The following is a 26,180-nucleotide window of genomic DNA, read 5'->3' on the forward strand; positions in this document are numbered from 1 at the left end:
TTTAAAACAATTTAAAAAACTTTTATTATTAAATTTGATATTTTTTCATTTAAACTTGTAGAAGTATACATGATACATTCCAAATACGCAGCCAACCAAGTGAAACACTGCAAAAGTACATTGAAATAAATAATGCAAGCTTTTAATAGTCCAATAGTTTCTCAGAAATTCTGTAAACAGATTGTGATTGGGACACCTCAGAAAGCACTGTCTTAAAATGTAGGATTTCACTACTTGAAATTTTACCCCTCCCCCCCCCCACCCCCCCCCAAAAAAAAATGGTTCTCAGAAAACCATGTCTTAAACATCCCCATTCTCTACTTTGGATATGCCTACAATAATATGCTAAACAAATAAGCCTTAAAATTAACTGAACACAGAAATGGAAATGCTGATAGTAAGCGTCTCCCTGTGGCTTGCAGCCATTTAATTATAGCAGCTTGCTGTGCAACAGCATGCAAGGTTCCTCAAGGCAGCAAATCTTTTAAATAATACTATGCCCTTAACTCACAGAGAAAGCAAAATAAAAGAGACTGACATTCTGAGAACAACATAATCATAAACACACAAGCAACATGGAACATGAGATGAAGCTCTCCCCATATTCAGTTGTTCCCATGAGAACAATGACTCCCCTGAAATGGACACATTGGGGAAGCATATTTTTAGTCATTACATATTATAATACAATCCGTGAAGAGCTGATTAATTTACTTGACTTTTTTCAGCTGTTCCAGAAGACAACAGAAGTGTGTTTCCAGATATGTATGCCACAGCAAGGAGGAATTTCATAAAGACCTGAAAATCTCATCTATACTCAGGTTACAAAGTAATGTTCACATAAATCTCAATGCACTTATTTTATGCTGGAAAGTAATCAGCTGCATGGACCGCTACATGATTTCTACCATGTCAGTTTGGCATTACTACTCAACATGAAATTTAGTCACAGAAGTTATGAAACAGTCATACATTCACTGAGGCTTTATAACAAGTATTTTCAAGACAGTTTAAATAAAAATGCATGAGAAGTGAATGTTTGCAGTTGGAATCTGTTTCAACATACCCATGTAACAAAAAACTTTTCACAAATGGATATACAAAATAACAATGACATAAAGCAGAGAAAAATCAGGCACCCTGGAAAGCTGAATTTGGAGGGTCTTTCTTTTCTTTTCTTTTCTTTTTATTTTTGCACGATAACTGCTCATCTCCCTCAACTTCCCACCATATCATTCAATCATTTCACTGACACAAGTCTGCAGAGTTTATGGGCAAGCAAAAACAATCAAAATCAAGAACTTGGTAGTCTGTAATAAAAAAGAAGACATTTTCTTCTCAATATATTCTTGCAGAGGTTGAAAATAATATTAACAGAGATGCAAACCACCAGGACACTCACTGCGTTTGTCTCAGTACTTGGTATCACAGAACAGAGCAGCTTTTGTGACAGCACAAAATCTACTCATCTACTCATCTTTGCTATAGAGCTGTAAGTAAACCATGAGAATAAAAATGGAGAGGAGGTGGAATTGTCAAAACTGACCCTTTTTGGTTTAATTCTATTGATGCTATCACTTTAAAATAAGAAAGAAAGATTCAAGAACAGTTTTTTAATAAAATTATCCACTCCTGTTTGGTAAATAGCAACTTCAAAGCATCCTCATGGTCTGTGAACTCTTATATTGGACACACACCACATGTGGATTTGTGCACTGGATACAAAATAGTCAAGAGATGACGTTATTTATGGTGATATCTAAGGCAGCAGCAGAACCTTTAGGTTTCCCATCTGAGGTTACAATACAGGTGCATTTTCTGTTAGCTATTTTCTAATTGCAAATTAGTCACTTAAGTACATCTTGAAGTGAAAATGACACATTGAATGGTATGAATCAAAGTCTTACTGTACTCTTAATTGTATCAACACCAGCTGTGCATTCACTCCTATTCAGTTTCAAGAAAATTTTACTGGTAGTTATTCCAGCATCTCTTAAAATGTGAATAGATTCTATTACAAACATGAGTAAGTCACAGAATTTTACGCTCTCAACTTGGATATACAACAAAATTATACCACTTGAGTTGAACTACTGTTTGGCCAACGTATGTGAATTTGGGTTTTTGTTTTAATCACAGACAGTTCTTTACATTGCACACTATATGCTTGTAGCACAAGTCTGTATTTTCTTTATCTGATTACTTTTTTCAGAGGTAAAACTATCAGTTAAAATCAGAAGTGAATTGTCAAATTTCAGAAGTCTGGCAAACAGTCACTAGAAAAAGAAATGCATAAATCTATTCACTTCTGCAAACAGCAGTCTCTAGAAAGCTGCTAGCACACAAGGCATTTTTATTCGTCTCCAAAAAAGCTCAGTTCAGCAACAGTAAAGCTGAAAAACTCTCACTGACTTACAGGTAAGTTCTAATGAAAAAATGTGATTCCCTTGTAAAATATCTCCTTTTTAAACTTCAGCAAAATGTACTGAACTCCTCAGATCATTTACCTGGCCATTTCTTTGACAAATAAAAATAAACTACAGCAAAATATACTAATTAATTTCCAGTGTTCACCTTTATCAAAAACAAGGTTTTTGCTGTGAGAACAAATAATCTTTCATTTGTAGCTTGAAAGCCTAAGATTGGATCGTTGGCTTCCAGAGTTGCTACCAGCTGCTTAGCAACCTGTCCTACTTGTCTTCCTTCCTTCCTGTTGTAGAGAACTGTGGACAGAGGAGTTGGCTGACGGTAGATGAAAATTCGCCGCAAGCACTCGCAAAGAGCAGCATAGGAGTAGTCTGGGGCACAAGCCATGAACTTCTTGTCTTGTTTTGATGCTTGAACATAACCTGCACAGCCCAGAAAGATAGACAGAAAGAGAAATGTAATATACTGATCTCAATAACACTTTAAATAGCTGTCAAAATCAAGCTTAACTTCAAAAACAATAAGCAATTACTAAGAAATTTTGGATTTGTGACTAAAACAGGATTAGTAACACACAAGTGGTTTGTCTACAGCCAAGCAGTGCTTGCACAGTAATCTTTTTCCAACTCTTTGCCCCATACATCTAGTCAGTTTAGGGTGCACAAGAACTTACGATGAATCAACTGTCTCAAAATGAACTGTGTGATAGAGAGGCTCCTTCAAAAAACTGCAGTAAGAAGGAGCAAGATCAAGCATTGCCTCTTCAAAGTGTAGTAGATCACTAGAATTTACTTGTAATCAGCCAAATGTCTTTTCAAACCTTACTCCCTTTTCAAGAGAAAGCTGACAGAACAGATATCTGGAGCAAAACATTGTTGGTTCTTTAGGTTTTCCTGTGGTTCCTTCCTTAAGTTTCAGTCCAAAACTTGGACTGAAAAAATAAAATTAAAAAAAATAATAAAAAAATAAAAAAAAAATCACTCATATTCTTTGTATTGCTAATTAAAATAAAATTCCAAAAGTCAAAACAAAGCAGAAAAGAGCAGTAGTATTATTGTTTTGGCCAATACAATCAATACAGTAGATTTTCAAAATTTAACATAGAAAATATTCATTTTTTAGCATTAGCTCTTGCAAAGAACTTCAAAACTTGGTTGCAGATAATCAAGCTGATAGTTTACATCATCTTTGGCATATAAAAGGCAAACTAGGTCAGCACAAAGTAATCTAGTAAGTAAACTTCAATATAATACTGAAAAATGACTGTAAGTAGGGCTAAAGAATAAACTTTTTTAATCACCATAGGTAGAAGAAGTTCATATATATAATTATTTTCAAACAATAGAAAAACATAATGAGAACATTACTTAAAAGTCAGCATAGAAACTTGAAACAAGCAATAATATGAAAAAAAACACAAAACCTTAGTCATTATCATCTATTTTTTTCCAGTATAATGAAATTTGAAACAAGTAAACAAAGAATAAACTGTGAAATTAATCTCTTCTGTTAGAAAACTAAAATATTTAGAGCTTAATATGGCCTCGAGTGAAAAATAGTGTGCTACTATAAAAAAACATTCATATACAAAACAAAATAAATTGCAAAAACCCAGAGCAAATCCAATTATCCAATTAAACAGCTCATCTTCCCTTTAGTTTTAGATGCAGGCTAACAGTGATGTGGTCAAAAAATGCATTTAGGGGATGGAGGGAATTAACAGGCACAGTCATGACATTATTAAAAGAACAGGTCAAGACCACACCTAGAGAAGATGAAGACTGTAATTGTCACAGCAGACAAATTCTGCACCAGATTAATTTAAACGAAATTTGATTATCTCCATTACTTAGTAGGTACAACACAGGGCCAGGCAGACCATTTTGCTTTCTCTGATACAGCAATTATTACTCCTGCATCTATATATTTTCAGTATTTTCTGCTTTTGAGCTTATTATTTCTGCTTCCAACAATGGATAAAACAAAATTCCTAGGCCTGAGTGCAAGGATACAGCAGTAACTGAGGGTTCTTCGTAGTCACATTTTTCTGTATTTCTGGCACACTGTAATCTCAAAGTTCAGGGGCTTCTTGAACCAGAGCTGGCACAGTTATGCTCTCAACTGATTTTTTCCTGTCATGACTGATTTTATTTAATTTATGATTTTCCCATCCACAAAGTTTTATGGCAGAAGATTTCACAGCATAAAGATGCCTATGGGAAATAGTTCTTTCAGTTTATTTTGAACCTACTATGTACCAACATAATTTGATGTTCCCAGCTCTTATAACAGAATAAGCACTAAACAATTATTTCCAATTGTTCAGGCTTATCACCCAAGACAATGACATGAGAAAATTCCAATGACCACTTACCATAAGCACATACAAAACTAGACGTGTCATCAATGAACTGCTACTGTTTCCCTGATTATTTCTATGTCTAAGGTCCTGACTGTGCTTTTACAAATCCTTAAATCTACATCATTTATCCAAGGAACTCTCCTTTATTACTGTGCAGTACAGTGCTTGCATCCTGTACGTGGTCTGAATGGTCTCGTTTTCCCCAAACACCTCTGATGTTCTACTTTTTCTAAAATTAAGCTAGCATTCTGTTACATGACAGAATTACAGTAACTTTTAATTCAAATTTAATTAAGTGAAATATCAACACAAGACATACTGAGTATTCAAACAGGATGTCTCAGAGGAGTATGACCCATATGACAACTTCCTACCTAAAGCATTAAAGGTTGCAATGTGTTCCCACATGTTTTGTGGCTGATCAGAGTGGGGCTGCCAGAGAAGAGCATCAACATCATGCCTCAGGCAGAAGCAAGGCATTTCTTTGGGATCCACAACAACTGAGAAAAGATACTGATTGCTTCCAAGATTAATCTGAAAACAAAGAAAAACAAAATATTTATTCAAAGCATGAATAGCAGATTCTGTCACATGCGCTGCCAGAGTTACTTGTTCAACAGCTTAATGTTTGCTAGTTGATAAAATGTTTGAACACATTATGCTCAACCGTTCAATACACTACAGGTGGCTAACACATTTCAAACACATGTAGTTGTTGCTTGGGATAACAACTAAAGAAACTTGACCATTATGCTAGCAAACCGAATAAGTGTTTTGTGTATAAATGCCTTTCTAGGATGATTGACCCTAACCTACAACTTTTGATTCTCTCTATTTAATCACAACCCCAACTGTTTTTCTGCATTGCAAAGAAAGAAGGAAATACTGTCTCTATGCAAAATAATAATAATAATAAAATTGATTAGCACTGGAAAAAGGATTAGTTAGAATACTAAAATTATGAAATGTCAACAGTTTTCTATTTGTTCATAGTCAAATAACTACTAAATATCAGATCAGCACCATTCATCACACATATCTAGATTGCTGAAAACTTTCAATAAGCACTTATGTTCACAAGGAACGATCATAAGAAAGGCAAGACAAGTATAGTTACCTATCCCAATCACCTTCAAACTAAGTACTACAATTACTGAACAAATGAGGAAGCAAAAATTCCTTCTCTGGGACACAAATAACCCTTAAAAACAACTGCTGATCAAAAAGCAGATTTGGAAACCTGATGTAAAGGCTGAATACCACAACTCTGACTTCCCAGCCTACATTCCAAAATATTCTCTTACGTTTACAGAAACAGATTATCAATAAAGATATACTTTGCATTCAACATCACTAATTTTATTAATTAACAAATGAAAGCATATAGAAGTTTTAGAATTTCCCGTCATGAAAGAGTAATACTAGTTTTTATGGATATTGAGCTTGCTGCAATATCTGATTTTGCATGTGAAAATAAAAGGTCTGTGTAGTACTGGTGTGTTGAACTTTCTACAATCTCATAAAGTAGTGAGCACACATCTTTTCAGATGTAGAAATTGAGGAAGGTTACCTAAAACCTCAGTCTATAAGATGCATCCTCAACTTTTTCTAGAGTTTTATGAAGAAAAGGGAAATTAGGATGCAGAATCTTATTCTGTACCCATGACAATTTCTGTACAGCAGAGGATGCTGTTCTAAACGTACTTTAAACGACACAAGGTAGTGATGAGTTGCAACACCAGTGCTTTTAGAGACATCTTGAAAAAAAGCTCAGTAGAGATATCTTGAAAAAACAAACAAACAGAAAAAAAATCAACTTCATCTGCAATGTTCTCAGATGATTGTTTTGTTTCTTCCTCTCTGCAACAGATCAGATCAAGTCCTAACTGAACTGCAGTAAGGTAGTAACTTAGTAAAAAATGCAACTTTCTACTAGGCTATGTGAAAAGTTACTGAGAAAAATATGAGGTATGGAATGAGTAAGAATTCTACTCTCCTGAAAAGGACTCCTTTTTAATCATTATTTTGGCATAGCTTTGCTTTTTCAAATAGCTGATTTGTGAAAGTATATATACATACCTAAAATCAGGATAAAAGCAGCCTCCTTTTTATATCAGCATGATATTGAAAGTAACGCTTCCTATTTTACAGTGTCAGCCCATGATGTCAGAGGCAGACGCTGGTGGTACGGCAGTAGAAGTTGAACCTTCCTGCCAATATGCCATTACATGTTGCTGTATGATAGATGACAGAATGGTATCTGACATGGAAATGTGTATGAAGCAAAGGTGTATCTCTGAATTTCTCCAGGCAGAAAAAATGAAACCCATCAGCATTCATCAAAGCTCGCTGAACATTTATGGAGACCAAACAGCGGATGTGAGCACAGTGAGACAGTAGGTGGTGTGTTTCAGCAATCGTATATGTGGTTTCAAGGATTTGCACAGATTTGTTCTGATAAAAGAATTCACCTTTCATATCAGAAAATGAATATGTTAAAGTATTTCAGTAATAATTTTCAGCACTTACTACATGAGTAACTTTCAAGGTATCACCATCAAATCTGCACAAACTTGCGCCATCTTCAAGAAAAGCATCACATTCTTCTAATTCTTGTGCATTACAAGGTGGGTTTTCCTTTTCAGGATCTGGATTCTGAAACAACAGGGCAATTAAGTACACTGAAAAGCTAAGTCTGTTTCTCTCTCTATATATTTAACAGGACACAAATACACACTTTCTTATTAATTATGAATTAATGTTACTTCTTGAAGAAGAAAAATGACACCATTTTGGCAGCTGGTATAGTCTGAAAGCTGAGGCCAAACAGAATGTACAAAGAAAGATTAGACAAGGCAGTCATGCTCATTTCATTTGACATGGGGCTCTTGAGTTCATCTGGTCATTCATCCATTCAGCTGATTAGTAAGAACTTTTATTTTGAATCAGTCTACAAAGTAAAAGGAGTAAAAATTTAAAGAAAACTGAGAAGAAGAATTGACAAAGAAAGCTCCTTAAATGACAGAAAACATAAAAGGCATCATATATTGCAGGTTAATGTGCAAGACTTAAAACAGGACATATGTCACTTTAGAGGATAAACGTTGGGGTTCAACTCTCCTCTGGCAAACATTATGATTTATCAGAAAGCTTTAGAAAAAAAGCTTCCAGGTAAACAGCATTATCATAAACACTTGAGATGACTGAAAAGAATCCATGCTTTTATTATACATATGTAGCACAAATCATGATCCAGAGGGAGTCACAGTTTACAAGTTTCATGAGAGATGCCAGTTCTTAATTAAACCAAAATCTTAAGTATCAAACAAACAGCAGTTCAAAATTATATTTTAAGTAAAGGCTTTTTCTATTAACCACATGCCAGAAAGTTCATGAGTCGTGCGTTTACAAAAAGAGAAAACTTAGCAAAGCATGTCATTTACACTCAGTCAATGTAAGACAAACACAGCATCTCTAGAAAGACAGCATAAAATTGTTGCTAATATACTGGTAAACAAGAAACAGACATCCTTAAAAATTACTTCAATTAACTGTTTTTAAATTGGCCCATAACAAGTGGTGGGAACAAAATCTGTTTTTCAATTTAATCAGACTTCTATATTTTGGTGCAGAGACACTATTATGTATGCTAAATTCAGTCCCCTATGACCACATTACAGTTCAAAATGAAGTCGTAACTCTAGTGCCATTGGTTTGTTAACAATCTCAGACAAAAATGAATGTAGCCTAGGATTCTGAACAGTAAATGAACTGAAGAGCTGTGTCATTTGGATATCAAGAAAAAAATAATACACAAATGTGCAAATATGTTAAATGTTTTATTTTCAACTTCTTACCATTACTTCAGAAGTCAGGTGCATCAGAGATTCACTTATTTCAGCACACTGGGAAGAATCCATAATTAATTCCCCTTTTGTGTCACCAACTATTAGCTCTGGCCACCGTGGTCCCTCATTTTTCTTAATTAGAAAAATTTCCAAGCTAAAATGCAAACAGAAGGCAACAAGTAATACATGAATCCTTTTTTAGATGACAGTCAAAAAAAAGCTCTGAATGTAGATTTGAGAACTGAATTGTTACTGAAAACCATACAACAGAAACGATTAGAATTCAGCTTATAGAAAATAAACTACACTAACTGAAAATAATCATTAAAAAAAAAAATACAGACAAACCCAGAGGAAGGACAAGCGATTTCTCAAAGCCAAATAAAACAAATAAAATGTACTCATGCTTCTGGAAAGCCTTGGATTTCCTGCTTTGATACCAGGACAATGCGAAAGACAGTTATACATAACACATTTTTTGGTGAGATTTTTTAGTTTGAAAAGGCTGTCCTGTGTCATTGTATGAAACAGCTTGTCATGTAACTTCATAAGTAACTAACTATAAGAAGGAATTACTTTCGTAATGAGCTAAGGAAACAGAACTGAGACAGAATTGCAGAAGCCAGGGAACAATTTTCAGCAGAGGAGGTTGAAAGGACAAGCTCAGTGTCTAGCAATAAATAAGTCAATTCCCAGGAAGCCCAGAAGCCAGATATGATATACACTTTGAAATCAATTCCTAGCAATAGTAAATCTTAAAATCATATACACCACCTTTTGTTCTCTTTAATTATCCAAGTGCAGCTTTCATGGTCCACAGATGAATATAATTTTCCTTCCATCAAAGCAGGCTGGTCTTTCAGTGTAACACGTATGTTGTCAGGGGAAAATTGTACTTTTATGTCATCCTTAGTGGTGTCCTGAGGAATGTGAACTGTTATTGTCAGATCATCTTCAGTCTGTTGCCAGTAATAGAGAGGGTCTACAATTGAAAACACACAGCAAAATACCAACTACGTTAAAAATGTCCCAGATTGTACAGCATGTAATGCTGGATGAGACAGAACTGAGACTTGGGAAAGAATGGAGATTAACTTCTACTGCAAACTATTTTCTTAAAATATGTCCTTATTATTAGACTTTTTTTAAACAATCTTTTAAACAAACTTCTTTAAACAATCAAGTTAATTTGTGTTACTCATCCGGAAAACAATTTCTGTTAATGTCAAATATGCTGATGGAGTTATCCAATGGACATTAGATATTACTCTACAGTTATTACAGCCTTATGAAATTGATATCCAAAATGTATTTCAGTACACTGAAGCATGAATGATCAATAACTCGGTTAAACAGACACCAGTAGTATGATAGTTATAACAAGCTACTCCATACCCAGCGGTATAAGCTATTCAGAAACATGAACATTTTTCCCTCATCTATTTTGCAAGAAGTTACACTGACTATTAAACAGAAATGGTTTGAAAAGACCAAGCAATCTTCATTTGCCTTACTTCACATAGATGAAATAGAATTGCCTGTCAAGAGGTAATAACTGACTGCTGCTGCTGGGTCTACAATCTGCCTGATGCCTATCTTGATTATTCAATTTCTAGAAGAACTGGCTTTCTATGAGAAATACTTAAACAGAGGAGATCTAAAAAGCTGGTTAAAGGCTAGAGGACATATTCAATCAGGAGTGGATGAAGACACTGAGTTTGTTAAGCCCGGAGAAGAAAGAAGGCTGAGGGATCACCTCACTGCCCTCTACAACTTCCTGAGAATGGCAAGTGGAGAGGTGCTCATCTAGTGTTAGGACACGTGGGAGTGCCTCAAAGCTGCACTAGCAATTAGGAAAAAGATTTTACTGAGAGGGTCATTAGACATGGGAACAGGCTTCCTAGAGAGGTGGCTGCCACCCTGTGGCTGACCATACTTAAGAAGCATTTTAGTAATGCTCTTAATATGTTTTAACTTTGGATTGGCCCTGAAGTATTCCTGACAGTTGGACTTGGGAGATTTTTGGAGGTGCTTTCCAGCTGAACCTATTCTGTTCCATTAAGAAGGCTATGACAGCATAACTGAGTAGTGAAAATATGGTCACGGAAAACATAACTACAGGTATGTTCATTTTCTTTTAAATTTTCCCTCAAACTTAGACAAGAAGTAAAAATGGACTCATTTTCTGAAATGCTTTAGAAGCTCTCCACATTGTCATGGTACAATATTTGGTTGATCATGTCAGCAGCTGAAGCTCTGCAAGTACTCTTGCACTGCTGCCTGTTACCATGAGTTTCCCGTCTGAAATAGAATAGTCACAGATGCGACAAATATGATTCACAGAAACTGTTAAGATGAAATGTGATAGCCTTTAGAATTCTTACCTTTGACTCAGACTTATCTGGTCTTAATTTATAAGAAAAAAGAATGAGACCAAACCAAACATCCTAGACTTTTTTTTTTTTTTTTTTTCTCCCTTTGCACTACCTTATAGACTACCTTATTAGCAATAAAGCATGTATAGAGCAGAACAGGAAAGAACAAAGGAAGAAGCCAAAATAACAGTGAGTAACATAACCACCTTAATAGTGCAGACATTGTTGCAATCTCTTCTAAAAATCAGAGTTCTACTGCCAGAGCATCTTTTGTTTCATTATTTGGTATCCGTGCAGCTAAAATGATAGCCTACACTAGGTTTATGAAAAGACAAACTCTTTCTTAAAGAGGAATTAGACTTCCCTCTGAAATGGAAGTTCATGTTTCAGTACTTTCTCTGAGGTTACATTTCTGTGCCATCATATGATCTCTCAAGATATCGCTGCTCCACACATCACAGATGGCCTTCCTGGGTTGGGAAACAACATATGTGCGCACATATGCATTAAGTGAACTCTGTTTGGAGCTGGTATTGTGCTAGTATTATTCAGTTAAAATAGGTTCACTAACCAACCTCTCATATTCAGAAGCAAAAATCAAATTGGAAATAACTCAATGCAGCAACACAAATATTCATATTGCAGAGCTCAGTGACATTTAGGATTAAAATTTAAGTTTATTCATTTTGCTCTGATTTGACAGAAGAAGTCCTTTGTTGAAGTCAGTTATCTTTTTCTAAACTTCTTTCTTAACAAAGACCTTTACAAGACTCTCACTCTTAGAAAAACAAAGAATTTTTTATTGCTGTTTGAAAGGTAAGAGTAATTTACACATCAGGGAGATCTCTCTGCTGAACAATTCCGTGGAGGAGCTTCACTCCCTACTGTTTGGGTGTCATGTCCCTTGTTTTACCTATCATTTGAGTACTTCAGCTAAATGCTTGAATTTAGGCAGCCTAACTTTTGTCTAAACAACTCAACTGTTAGCAAATAATCAGTACAGTTCTCTTGGCAAAACGCCTTTATCCCTGCATCAAAGAAATTCTTTATGTACCTCCTATGCCAAAATGTTTCCCATATAGGCTTAAGCACAATACAACTTTCCGGGAAGAAAACAAACACACTGAAGTCCATCTGTCCATGAAATAAATAAATAAACAGATCACGGGGAAAAAAAAAACCACCATTTAAGGCAGATATTAAGACTAGCATTTACTAGGATTTCCAAACAAGCTCTTTTCTTAGCCAGAACAGAGAGCAATCTATCATAACCTGTCAAATAAGTTTTACCTTTCTTTTCATCTGTTGTTTTCTTATCGTCATTTTCTTTTAAAATTTCTTTCTCTTCTTGTAGAAATTTGAATGGTTTGTAGGAAATAATCATTAGACCATCTCCATTTGGTTCTATTGCTGCATAATGGGGGACTGATTTTCCTTGCAAAACTCTCCTTTTGCTGATTTCATATCTATGTTCATCTATGAAATGAAGAAAAAAAATAAGAACCTCATTACACTTAAAAATGCTTTGGTAAAATTCTTCTATACCACTCTAGTACTCCAAAGTGTCCTCAGTGTTAAGATTACAGAAATATCAGTATCACAGCACAATACAGACAATAATGAATAAGCCAGATATAATTTGAGTGCCCTTAACAAGTTATCTTACATGCTAAAAATCAGTTTAGAAATAGAGTAAGGATCAAGAACCAGTCTACAGTGTAATTCTGGTCCTTGTTCAGTTCTGGTTGTGGTTCAGTTAAAGTCCCCTCCTCTTTTCTGAAAAGTGTAAGCAGGGAGCTATTAGTAGAATAGATACAGTCATTCTAATCCAAGGCTGAGCAAGACTTCATCTACACAATTATTAGACTCCAGGCAGCTGAGGAACCTGCATCAACAGATGACCTCAGAAAGATGACCAAATCAAGTATGTCTACATTGTACTGGGAAATTAAGCACACATACAACATTTTGAAAAGTACAAGAGATACTAATTAGAAATAGTTTTATACTTAGATTTTACTAGACAGAGCTAAATGGGAATTTCATCTCAATGTCCCAAAGTAGTGTTCTTAGCTTGTTTTCTAATCATGTTAACTAAACACATGCAGAAGTTTACTCCTTCCTGTCTTTCAAATGTTTGTCATATTGCAGGTCTACAAGTGAGAACTCAAACTCAAAGTGAATTTAAAATCTGATGAGAGTTTTGTTGGGATGCAAACATCAGAAATTGAGGAACCATCAACATTTAAAACAATGAATGAAAGCATAATAGCTGTTTTTCTTTTCCAGTGTTTTTGTTGTTGTTGTTGTTCGGTTTTCGTTTTTTTTTCCCCCTTACGCACCAATAACATAAATGTAAAACACTTACCCGCTTTATTCATCTCCACAAACGTAACCCATTCCAAAGTAATATGAAATCCACTTCCTTTGGTGTCCAGTTCATCTTTTTCTACCCTAAGCAGCAGCACAGCTACTGAATGTTTATCAGATTTTACAAATGAAACACTGTGTACTATAATAAATGGACTGCCTAGCTCTTCATTAAACACAATCTGGAAGACAAAATGGTAGTAAAAGGTTAGTCAGTTAAAATTCAAAGATGCAAAAATTAATGAAAGGCTTCAGTGAACATTAAATCAATTAAAATTTGCTCGCCACAAATCACATTAACTTTTGGTTAGCCCTGAAGTGGTCACACAGTTGGACTAGATGTTCCCCAAAGTTCTCTTCTAACTTATACAGAACTATATTATGTATTTCTGGCACTTCCTTCCTTGGCTATCAAGAAAGTGTTCTGAAATATTTTCATTATTGTTTATATTATAGAATCATTGAAACGGTCCATTAGATAAAGCACAAAACTCTACAAAAATGTCTGCATTAAAGCACAGGATAAGCAGCTTCCTTTTGAGTGAACTTTCAAATTATACAGGGGAAGGAGCTACTCCACCATGCTGAAATCCTCCACTTTCAGGTATACACTTCACTTCCGCCAATATTAAAAACTGCTTGCCTGTGTAGAAAACTGTCCTCTAATTAAACAGTTGCATGAAAAATGTGGTAATGTCAAATTCATCTTTCAGAAATAAAGAGAACCAACAGACCAGAACTTATAGTAGCTGAAGCAGAAATGTACCGTAACTACATTTATTGTATAAAACTAACAAATAGCATTACTGCTATAGAAACACCACTGCTATGTGGATATCAGAAACGCTCCTTCTCAAGATGGTTTAAAATAAATGATTTTGTAAACTATTTAATGATGAAAAATGTGTTTCAGTTACAACCACCAAGTTAAATAAAAAAAATACTAGGCACCAATAATTTTCCAGAGCTAAGTGTACAGCATGAAAATTTCCTCTTCCAGAGATGTGGAAATATTACAATTTATAAAAGCTTTTTAATTATCAGTTTTCTTTAAGTTTTATTATAGTCATTGTGGATACACTTTTAAGACAGGACAAATTAAATGGTGAACATTTCAAGTACAATTACATCAGCACAAGCAATCTAGAAGCCCCCTAACTTAAAATGAAAAGTAGCATTTAGCTTGATTGACAATAATTTCAGGCTTTTAAAAAAATATTTATTATTGCACAGGTCAGAGGAAATAATAAACAATAAGTGATAGTGGAAGGAAAACCTAGGTTGACTCATAAAAACAGAGAAGGGAAAGGGAAAATGGTTCTTATAAGAAGTTCAGCTTGACAGGTGTGTAATCACCTATTCAGAAACACTCGCTCTGTTTAAACAGATTTCTTTTCCAGTCAAAAGGCTGTTTCCATTCAACCATTTGAATTTTACAGATTTTTTTTTTCATATAAAGAAATAATTCACATGATCTTTATTCTTGGACACAGCCCTATATCAATGCAATAGCGTTAAGATCGAAAGCTTAATTTTTCATGACATTATATGCGTGCAATTCTCATGTTAAATGCAGGATAAGAATTATTTGGTAAACGTAACATTCTTTAGTGTGTTATTTTAAGACTTACCTCCCACTTTTCTGATGCACTGTTTCCACGCTTGCCTGACTTAATTAAATATAGTCTTCCTGTTCCATCAGAAACAGTAACCCATGTGGAAGATGAGAAGCATATTGAGGCACAAAGGCGATTATCGTAAGCTGTCAAATCTGTAGGTAGCCTGAAAACTTCTCTTGGCTTTTGCAGAGCAGTGTCCTATAAGCAGAGTCACTTTATGAAGTACTAATCAATTTCACCATTGTAGAAAAACGAACAACAAACCTTAACAGCAATTCACCAGTTTGTATAACTGAGCCTATTTGAAAAAATGTTGGTAGGCATGCACGACTTCCACATATGAGGAAAAGGTGGCAGAATTTCAGTATTCAATCTGTTTACTGAAAACATAAGTGTTCTATAATTGGTATTTCAACACCATTTTTTTTTCCTTCAAATTCACAGCACTAATATACATTTTGCATTTAAAAGATTTTTACTTCTTTTCTCCTAACATTCCTGTATAATTTGTCATTCACCTCACACAATTTTAATCCCAATAGGAGCCTGGAGACCTTAAGTGAAATAAAAGCCATAGAGTTGTACAAATAAAGTTCATTTACACTGACTTCTAAACTAAAACAAACTTTAACTCTCTTTCTTACTCAACTTGTGCACATATATGCAACACAGAAAGACTATAGTTGTGCATGCAAGAATGACATACGCTTTTTTGGGGAGACTATCGTATTAGAGACAATTTCAAATCTATCATATTTTCCAAATGTTATTAAAATCAGATATGCATCTAGAACATGTTCAAAGTTAGGCATGATAAATTGGATTTGGATAAGTACCATTTTAATAAGCATCAATAAAAAAGACCAGATGACAAAGAGATAGCCTGATTGTCTTTCGGGTCTACTTGAATTCTTATTAAAGATTACTGTTCTCTACGAAAAGGCACAAAGACAATTCTGAAAACTGCAATAGAAAAGATGCAAATTAGATTTATAATTACGAGTAGCATTCAGGATCACTCTGTAGATTCAGTTGCATCACTACAACCCTTCAATTATCCACCTAATTTAGAACACATTCAGGAATGGTGAATGAAAGAATTATAAACAAAGAAAGAAAAAACACACTCCACACCCAAGCACTTTTGACATCCTCATCTTCTACTAGGTTTTAGTGAAAGGTAATATTTTCTGAAATAAAAGCATTCCACTGTAACAAGTTGTATGACTACTGTGAATAGGAAAAAAGAAAGTAAATTGCAGAAAGAAAAAGCTTCAGCTCCGGAACTATGAATTACAGGGATATGCTATGCAACACTACAGAAGACCACACTTCTGACAGCGTTCAAGTGAATCATAACAGTAAGCTCCAAATAGTTATGGGCATAATTTTGTTTTAAAAAACTATCAACTGCCAATCATTTAATCTTCTAAAGCCCACATTAGATTTATCAACACTGAAGAGGAGTGACAGGAGTCAGCAATTCTGAAAACTTTAATTTAAAAAGTCTTCACATCACAAAGCCTCACACCTAAAAGAAAAGAAAGAAAACGCTCTTCTAACAATCTTCTTTTTGCTGCTCACTAGTATTAAGTCTGCAGATAATACTGAAATGGGAGGAACTGTCAACACTTGAGGGTAAAGAGGCCTTGCAGAGAGCTGCTGACAAATTAGAAGGTTGGGCAATCATCAACTATATGAAGCTGAACAAGAGCAAGTGCCAAATTCTGTGCCTGAAATAGGGCTATCCTGACTTTGTACAGGTTGGGCAATGAGAAGCAGGAGAGCAGCCCCACGGCAAGGGATCTGGGGGTTCTCGTTGACTGAAGTTGAATACAAGTCAGTGGTGTGCCTGACAGCCAAAAGGACTAACTATGCCCTGATATACATCATGCCCAGCACTGCCAGCCAGACGAGGGAAGGGATTGTTCCACTCTGCTCTGTGCTGTTGTGACCTCACCTCAACCACTGAGTGCAGTTTTGGGCACGAAAACATAACATCAACAGATGACATCTTCTTAAACACCAAAGTTGCAAGGTGAATTTGTCATTTAAGTGTAACTGCAACAAACTTCCAAACAAAAATCAAACTTGCAGGAAAAATAGGTATCTTTCAGTTTGGATTTGGGATAAGCATATTAACCTGTTTCATCATCAGGTAAAGAGAATACATTCAGTACAATAGTGGCTTTTGCTAACTTGTAAAATGTACTTACTTAAACAACATTATTTATAACATAGATTTCACTAATATATGCACAGGCACTTTTGAGAAGAGAAGGCTTGTTTCTGAACAGAAATTCCTTTTTAAACATATGGAAAAACATTTATTTTGCAAAACAGCACTGTACTGCAGATTAGGACACAAGATGGCAGCCATTTATTTGACATTCTGGTGGCATGATAGTACATCAACAAAACGTAACTTTCTTGAAAATAAAAATCTAAAAGCTGCATCAACAACATCAATTAGTGACAGAACTATCTTGGGAAGCACCTACATGTTATTACCTTTCTCGGCATAAAATCCTAATAGAATCACAGAATGATGGAATCCTTAGAGTTGGAAGGGACCTCTGAGGGCCATCTAATCTGATTCTCCTGCAATGAGCAGGGACACCAGAGCTATATCAGGTTGCCCAGGGCCTGATCCAGCCTTGCCTTGAAAGTCTCCAGGGAGACTAATAACTGGTTATAAATGAAGCATTATAATTCAAATTAGCTAATAACTATACAATTCTGGATTTGTATTCTGAAATACTATTTTCATTCTTGATAGATGAAGATATATTTGATTCAGAAGGATTGAGTCAAACCATCATGAAAACAAAAAAACCCATACTTACTGGTAAAAAACTGTAAGTAAACCTTTATTACTCAATAGGGTACAAATAAAAATGATCAGTGAATTAATCTTATTCTAAATTACACATTCAGAGCTAAGAAGACATTGTGATAGCTGTAAAATTGCTGTGAGTAAGTCTTCTGCTCCTTAATGAGCAAGGACTACAACTGTATATACCAGAAACATGGTATCCATGCAGCCATGTTTTCTCTGCTCCAGAAGAAATAATGGCTCTGCAGTGGAATCAGTGCACTTAGGGCATTCAAATACCTCAGAAAATTGACTGTGTAGGACAGTCAATTTTATCAGTATAAAAGCAGAGAACTGTCATGTTTTTCTGACTTGGTCTAGCTTATTCTCTACTTCAAATTTGCCCAGGGCCACAAGCGCTTTTTGCCTCCAACCAGCCATACACAGATTAAGCTATTAGTCTACATACACTTTCATTTATAATTCTAAATCACACAGCTTTTCTCTCCTGTCTACAATGATTGGATTTTCAAATCAGCAAACATCAAACAAAATAGCTGAGAAACTTCTGGTAAGTGGAAAAGAAGTATCTGCTCTTTCCTTCAGCTTGTCACCACATGCTTATCCTCCCTATGAAGGAACAACATGTAGTATCAACACAGTGCAATACTAGTAAAATGAAAAATGCCAGAAATTCTCACTTAAAATCCTTTCATCCCCACTAGTAAATCCCATTTTTGTCAATCTACCTCTTTTCCTGTCAGTAGTTTCTCCTCCAGTTTTGCATCTGGATTTTCCTTTACATGTTTTCTACCTTATCAATCTACACCTATTCAAATTCAATTATTTCAAAACTAAGTTTCTGCTTACCAGAGTCACTGACAAGTTCATAACCCTTCCAAACTGGTCAATGTAGTAGACATTATCCTGGTACCAGGAGTCAAGGTGAAGATAATTATACATGCCAAAAGCACGCATGTGGTCAAGGGTATATTGATCATCACGAAGTTTCACTTCTGCTACAGCTAGAAGATGAAAAGAGAGAGAAATTATTTGAACAATATTTCTAAATATAGTTTAATAAGTTAACGCTTAAATTAATAATTTTAAAATAATTCATCCATCCATAGCCCGTAGGCCTAGTTTATCTGAAGTAAAATATATTATGTATATGTAGTTAAACAACAAGCAATATCACTATGAACTTGGAAAGCAGGTCCTGCATGCTGAAGCTCACCAGAGTCAGTCACCACGGTAACGTAATAACCATTAACATTTATAGCAGCCTACACTGACTCTTCCCAACATCCGTTGAGGTCTCTCTACTTTGTCAAATGCCCTCACACAAATGGAAGCACACAAGCAAGAACCTTGTAAAATCTACTTTTAACTGTACTTGTAAAGACCACAAATCATTCCTGATACATACACTGTATTAAAGAAAACAAAATAATTCTGCTCAACCGTAAGTCTAAGCAAACAATGGACAAAACAAATATCCTTCTAACTATGTGAATTTCATAATCTTCAGCTCTGAATCATGCTATCAACAACTGCAAAGCAAACAATTAAGATACTATTAAGCATAATTAGTACATGGTCATTACTGAAAAAGTATGTTCCTAGCACTTTCACTGAGGCTGAAGAAATCTCCAGCAATCTCCAAGATACCATCAAAATTTCAATGCAAGTTTTCTCTGTCTGAAGGAGTCTGCAAAGAACGGCTGTTCACTAATAATAGTACCTTCTTCAGGATAGGAAGCATGCTACTAACAACCACCCACATGAGCAAACTGGAAACTTCTCCACAGCTAGAAGCAGTCTTAGCTGGAATTATCTGCGTAAAACTAAGCAAGTAATTTAAACTAGCTGCAACTCCTTCTTCCTACTCTAGATCTATTCAGAGATTGAGTAGTTTCAACACCTCAAAGTACAGAAAACCTTCAAGTTCAAGAGAAGACAACAGCAAAGATCTAGCCTATCCTTCTAAAATAGTCTCCAACAGATTGGAACTACACAGTCTCCACTGCAGACACCCCAGGATCCATAATTTCCCTGTAAGAAGTTTATTTCAAACTTCACATAGCAAGAAAATCCTTCAGAATGTTACAAGTGAACTGGCAGCCCATGATGAGTAAGCTTCAGACCCATGGTATAGGGAGGCTAACAAAGTGATGAGAAGAATATAAGGAACAAGGTTTTTTGGATATAAGAGAGAAATCTTTTACAGTAAGGGTGGTGAGGCACTGAAACAGGTTGCCCAGAGAAACGGTGCAAGCCCCAACCTTGGAGACACTGGCTGGATGTGGCTCAGAGCTCTAGGCGTCCCTGTTCATTGCAGGTGAGATGGACTGGATGACCTTTAAGCATCCCTTCCAGCTCAGACAATTATATGACTTTAAGGTCACATTAGTTATTCTAATTACCACTTTTACAACTTCCACATTTTTCTTTTTCTGCTCAAAAGCACAGCAAAGGAATCTTCACACCATGTTCACTGGAACCATTCACAACTCTATCCAAAAGTCCTCATATCGGACTCCTTACCCCCTTCCTCAGCATATATTTAAAACCTGCCAAAGAAGCAGTATTTTATTCTACTTATTGCACTGATTACTTCAAACTGTAGTTCACTTTCCAAAACAATTAGTGTCATTGAACAGCTATCATGGTATATATAACCTATCAGATAATCACTATGGGCTCAAATCTGACCCCATTAGAGATACTGGCTATTAACAGGGGCTGTAGGAAACTATGCAAGACATACTGTCTGATTAATTAAGGAAAAATATTCCAGTCATACTGCATAGAATGTTTGTAAAATGATAGCATAATTAGCAATTAGTCTCCTAATCATTGTTGATACTTGCAAACCAAGAGCATTAATTCCACTCAACTCAACTCATTACTCATATTCACCACAGTGGAGAGATTTCAGCATCTCTGCAATTAATAATTACACTTTCCTAAGACATGGCACGAATTAAAAACCTACAATGTTTAAAAAAAAAAGTAAAGAAAATATACCTGCCATAATGTGAAAGATGCTACCCGCTCCAATTTCTACCTTAACTAATTAGAATATTTTACAGTAAATTGCATTGTAAAAGAAATTAAAAAGTTGTGTTATGAAAATGTGTTTTAAGGCTGTTTGAACAGTCTTTACCACAGATATTTTTCCTATCAAGATGAAAGGTGATGTAAATGTTCTGTAAACAATCAAAGACAAAAACAAATATAACCCAAGATAATTATTTCTAGTGAAACCAAATACATGCCATCTCCCTTCTGCATAGACAGGTATACTTATAGTCAGAAACTACAATTCACATGCTGAAACATGTAAAGTGTTTTCAACACAGAAAAGCAAAGGTGGTCTTATTTTGTCTTCTACCTTTCCTTCCCCCCCCCCCCCAGGCACGTTGCTGCTAGTAGAACTTTAACTAAAATATTTTTAAGTACTGAAAACAGTTAAAACTGGCTGCTTTCTAAAGCAATTCAGAACTTTTCAAGAAATTTTTTGGAAGAATATACCATAGCTTAGCTGACTGTAAGATTATAAACTCTATAAAGGATGAAAGAACATGAATAAAGTCCCTGTCCTTGAGTTTTCCAGCTGGTTGTTCTGACAAGCCCTGCATAATAAGGAGTTGGTAAAGAGAGATCCAAATCTCTTAAGACAAATTATGCAATTAACTCTTCATAAATAGAAGTCAGAAACTATACCATATGTGATTTTAAACCTGGAAAGCAAACAAATGTGTACTGTACTTCCACATAACACTTCAAATATGGTTATCAACAGCTTACAGAATGTATCCTGAATATACACCTCTCTGCCAATAAATCATTAGATTAATTGAGGCTCATTCTGTGATCAAGTGAAATCTGTGCACAAATGCCATCTGCTATCACATACCATGTGCTCAAATAGTTTATAGGAGATTTTATACTATGATGGAGATACATTCCTTTCTGCAGCCTTCCCAGTTCAAGTTTTCTTGATGGTCCGTGGAAAAAAAGTGAAAAATCAACAGAGGGTAGATCTGGCAAAACAAAGCTAATATAATGAGGGGATAAAAAAAAAAAAGAAAGAATCAGAAAATCACCTTATTCACATAAGGACTTTTCCCCTTGTTTTTACGGAACTGAATCTAGGACAGACTAATTCAGAAGCTCTAACTTCTTGGGTTCAACTAACAAGCAGTAATTTATGACAGCTTCTCCTACAGAATAATACACAGTGTTATTCCAATTTCTAATAAACAAATCTGCACTACAGAAACCCAAGAACATTAATTCATCTGTCATACCAGTAAAGAGAAGGAATGTATATATAAATTAAATCTCAGCTTTCAGTATTATTACCCAACAACTGCAGTGAGGTGTGGTATTTCAGACTATCAGAAAGAAAATTATGTCACTTGCCTAGAATTGTATGTCTCCAGCTCCAGGACTGAAAAAATAATTTGACTCAAAATATTTCCCAGCTAATTAAGCCAAGATTTTCACTAATACCAAGGCTACTTAAAAGCAAAAGGAATATGTACAAAGCAATTCGTAAGAATCAATGAAAGGAAGAAAATGTCCCTAGCCTAACCGGATCTTATTATTACTCTGCACTGAAAAAAAAAATCTCCTCTGAATAAAAAGCACTAAAAAGTAAGACTCATACTTAAATGAATAGTGAAGCCTTGGCTTGTATCAGGAATGGTGTGGTGAGCAGGACTAGGGAAGTCATCCTGTCCCTGTACTCGGCATTGGTGAGGCCTCACCTCGAGTACTGTGTTCAGTTTTGGGCACCTCAGTACAGAAAGGACACTGAGGTGATGGAGCAGGTCCAAAGAAGGGCAACAAGGCTTGTGACGGGCTTGGAGAATATGCCCTAGGAGGAGTGACTGAAGGAACTGGGGCTGTTTAGTCTGGGGAAAAGGAGGCTGCAGGGAGACCTTATTGCTCTCTTCCAATACCTGAAAGGTGCTTACAGTGAGAGCGGGGTTGGTCTCTTCTCACTGCTGACAGGTGACAGGATGAGGGGAAATGGCCTCAAGTTGCACCAGGGGAAGTTTAGTTTGGATATCATGAAAAACTTCTTTTCATAAAGGGTTGTTAAGCACTGGAATAGGCTCCCCAGGGAGGTGGTTGAGTCACCATCCCTGGATGTGTTTAAAAACCGTTTGGATGTGGTGCTCAGGGACATGATTTAGCAGAGGGTTGTTAGTTAGGGTAGTATGGTTGGGTTGTGGTTGGACTCGATGATCTTGAAGGTTCTTTCCAACCTCAGCGATTCTATAATTCTATGATTCTGTGATCAGTAGAATTTGGAAAAAAAGAGAGGAAAGTGTGAAATAAAAACTCTGCATTTCCATATGTTTTACTGAATACATCACAATGACTTCAAAATACTGTAAGATATGTAAACTAATTTTATCAACGTATTATTTTGGGGCACCTCACATTGTATGCCTCTATATCATACTTTGTTTTGCAGTGCCACCCAGTGGAAGGAATTTAGTATTTCATGTACGCTTTTTACTTGCAAAAGGCAGTCCATTAATCCATTCTGTACTATCAATGGTCAGCATGCATAGATCCTTCTATCTTGGAATCAGTTTTCTCTTAACAAGCATGTTTTCACTGTTAATGGCAGCATCGTTTTGTTCCTAGCCAAAAGTACAAGACTTTCTTAGTCTACTGTAGCAGATGTTAATAGACTGAATGCAAAAGTTTACTTCTAACAAGTGCAGAGCTTGCTGAAAACAAGCATGCTTTGCCTACAGATACCATTTCACAAAGTATTTTTGCTGGATCAAATTACTAACACAGATATGAACGTAAATGGCATCCACTGCACACTCAAGTGAACCTAAAAATCAAACAACACCCCAAAACTGGTGAGGCATTTGTGAAAATATCACTGTCAAAACAGCTTGTAAGCTGACTTGTGCCTGCTGTAGGAACCATCTTCATCAACAACAGTTCATACCTATACGTCATCTTTTTCCTTCTCAAGAAATTAAAGTAAAACAACAGTTACATAAGGCCTAAGACCTAAACCTAAATATCACGAACTAAGGAAACTAAGGAGAAAAACTAAAGAAAAGGAGAAATACATACAACATTTAGTGTGAAAGCTGGGTATTAAAGCCATAATACTGTGAGACTCATTACTAGTTGAAACACCAGGATGAGATCAGAAAAATGTTTGTGAAAGTTCAGGTGAATTGGAACAGAATGGGTAGCAACTAAGCAAGAAATGGGCAAAGAAGAAGCTAATTACAGCACCTAAAAGGGTGTATATAGTAACACAATTTCACCATTCTTTTCCACCATCATTATTTAAGAAATTCACTATGAACTTGTTCTCCACTATCAGACCCAATAAATAAATAGAAAGCCATTTTAAATTTCCTTTTGCTTCAGTTGCACATTTGACCAGCAAATTCATGGCAACTACAGTTTGACAGTTGCAGGCAAATTAACACTGAACACTAAGCTCTGCAAGGTAGTCAGAAAATGCAGACTGCTGTAGTCCACATGAGTGTGACAGGCAGCATAAGGTGTCCAACAGCAGCACATCCACCTGTGCCAACAATGTACTGACTCTATGTACCAATTTTTATCTCATTTGGTTTTACAGGTAGCTCAACCCATAACTTCTGCCCAACATGCAAGTCAGGGGATGGAAGGAAGCCCTCAGCCTAACATAAATGTAGACCACTGATAACAGGAAACACAAAGATCAGGTACAGACCATCTCTGTACTAAAAGTGCCCGGCAGTAAGCAGAAAAACAGCAGGAAGAGTGAGCCAGCAGTATGGTCCAAAGACAGGTTGAAACACAGCCAAAAAAATCATCTAGAAGACCGATAGAGGGCTTGGTTTGGTTTATATGTCATGTTCCTAATCAGAAGAAAAACAAAAAAGAAAAATAAGTTCCTACTCCACATATACACAAAAGCAGAATGAGCCATTTGGTATTTATGATTTAGTAAGGACTGAAAGCAAGTAAGGACTGAAAACAAGTCTGGATCTCTGTGTTATAGTAAGAAGACCAAGAACAGGGCACAGATACACACCAAATTTCTTTCACAAGGGTTCCTGTAACTGTTACACCAAATACCCCAACGGACTGGAGACATTAGAAGCTCCGTAATTCAAACACTTTAATGAAAACATTGAGTCCTCATCAATTTAAAGCAGGTATGCAATACACATATCTGAGAACCACAAAGCATCCTTGATCACCTTATACACAGAACATCACATTAAGAACAAAACCATGACAAAGGGCAATGTCACACTACACAACAAAATGTCACTCTCATTACACTTCCCAGTATACAGTGGCATCACCTCACTTTCATTCACTCATCCTTCAACACACAGCTCACACGCAGTGGACCTTTCTGCCCTACCATTATAATAATGTACTCAACTGCCATTAAAACGTACTGAACACAAATCTGCAGCAACACACACAGAGGGTAACCCAGAAGCCGGGTGTATCGTCCAGTGAATATAGAGACCATCCTGCCCAAGCTGTGTTCTACACTCTGTTCTTATAAAAAAGGCTACTTCACGCATCTTACAACTGACCTACACGTCACACACCAACAAAGCCAGAACGCTGAGAGCTTATGGGGCACGGAGATGGGCACACACCCCATACGACTCTGTAAGTGTTTCTCTGGGTGAAACTGAGTGAATCAATGCACTAACAGCTCAGCACCTCAACTGCTAACACTGCACAGCAGAGAAAGCAAAGCCACGAACAGTCTGAGCATCCGCCTCTGAACTACGAGCGAAGGAAAACAAAGGGCTTTTATGCAACGGATCGCGTGAGGCATCCGTTTCATACGTATGCCTCTAATTCTTAAGTACTCGTTCCAGAAGCCCGCTCCGAACCGCCCCGGCTGCTCTCGCGGCCCAACCGCGCACACCCGAGCCGAGAGGCGGCTGCACGCACGCACAGACCCCGGCTCGGCGGGCAGTCCGCTGCAGCACAGCGCCGTGCCGGCGCTCGGCTCCTCGGCCAGCAGGACCGCGGCGCGGGGTTGCGACGACGACGCCGCTGCCAACCGCAACGAGAAATCGGGCCGAGCCGCGGAAACGCCCCAGATCGCCTCCCCCGCTCCTCACCCGCGTCCAACTCCAGCTGGTAGCAGGCCAGCGGCTCCAGGGACAGCTTGTAGCCCTCGAACTTGGGGTCCAGGAGCAGGCGCTTGGCCTCCAGCGAGCAGTGCGCGGCGCCCTCCATGCCGGACGCGGGCAGCCCGCGAGAGCGCCGCGCAGCACCACGGGAAGAGCCGCCCGCACGCTGGGAGCGGTAGTTCGGGCTGAGCGCCGCCGCGAGCCGGGA

The 26,180-nt window shown here is 36.7% G+C and overlaps 1 protein-coding gene across 3 annotated transcripts; it reads right to left on the minus strand.

The window, feature by feature from the left end:
• Positions 1–26,085, minus strand: NUDCD1 (NudC domain containing 1). 3 transcript variants are annotated; one of them, XM_003640849.6, is made up of 10 exons: positions 25,961–26,085; positions 18,687–18,841; positions 15,014–15,199; positions 13,381–13,564; positions 12,303–12,488; positions 9,412–9,619; positions 8,647–8,791; positions 7,319–7,444; positions 5,164–5,323; positions 1–2,849 (listed from the first exon to the last, which is right to left on the minus strand). In XM_003640849.6, exons 1-10 carry the CDS (start codon positions 26,076–26,078, stop codon positions 2,557–2,559), a joined length of 1,761 nt encoding a protein of 586 aa, XP_003640897.5. In that variant the 5' UTR covers positions 26,079–26,085; the 3' UTR covers positions 1–2,556. The 3 variants fall into 3 exon arrangements, with proteins under 3 accessions (XP_003640897.5, XP_004940057.5, XP_040550557.1); XM_004940000.5 differs by having other exon boundaries at positions 9,409–9,619; XM_040694623.1 differs by lacking the exon at positions 25,961–26,085 and adding an exon at positions 21,739–21,758 and having other exon boundaries at positions 9,409–9,619.
• Positions 26,086–26,180: the final 95 nt, after the last annotated feature.

Source organism: Gallus gallus, chromosome 2, assembly GCF_016699485.2.
Source record: "Gallus gallus isolate bGalGal1 chromosome 2, bGalGal1.mat.broiler.GRCg7b, whole genome shotgun sequence".
Lineage (NCBI taxonomy): Eukaryota > Metazoa > Chordata > Aves > Galliformes > Phasianidae > Gallus > Gallus gallus.

Excerpts from the sequence above, each read along its gene's own strand:
- NUDCD1 (XM_004940000.5), bottom strand. The coding sequence starts at position 26,078 with ATGGAGGGCGCCGCGCACTGCTCGCTGGAGGCCAAGCGCCTGCTCCTG. Across the intron at positions 15,200-18,686 it reads TGAACTTGTCAGTGACTCTG|GACACTGCTCTGCAAAAGCC; the intron begins GTAAGCAGAAAC and ends CTCTGCTTATAG. Across the intron at positions 2,850-5,163 it reads TGCAACCTTTAATGCTTTAG|GTTATGTTCAAGCATCAAAA; the intron begins GTAGGAAGTTGT and ends TGGGCTGTGCAG.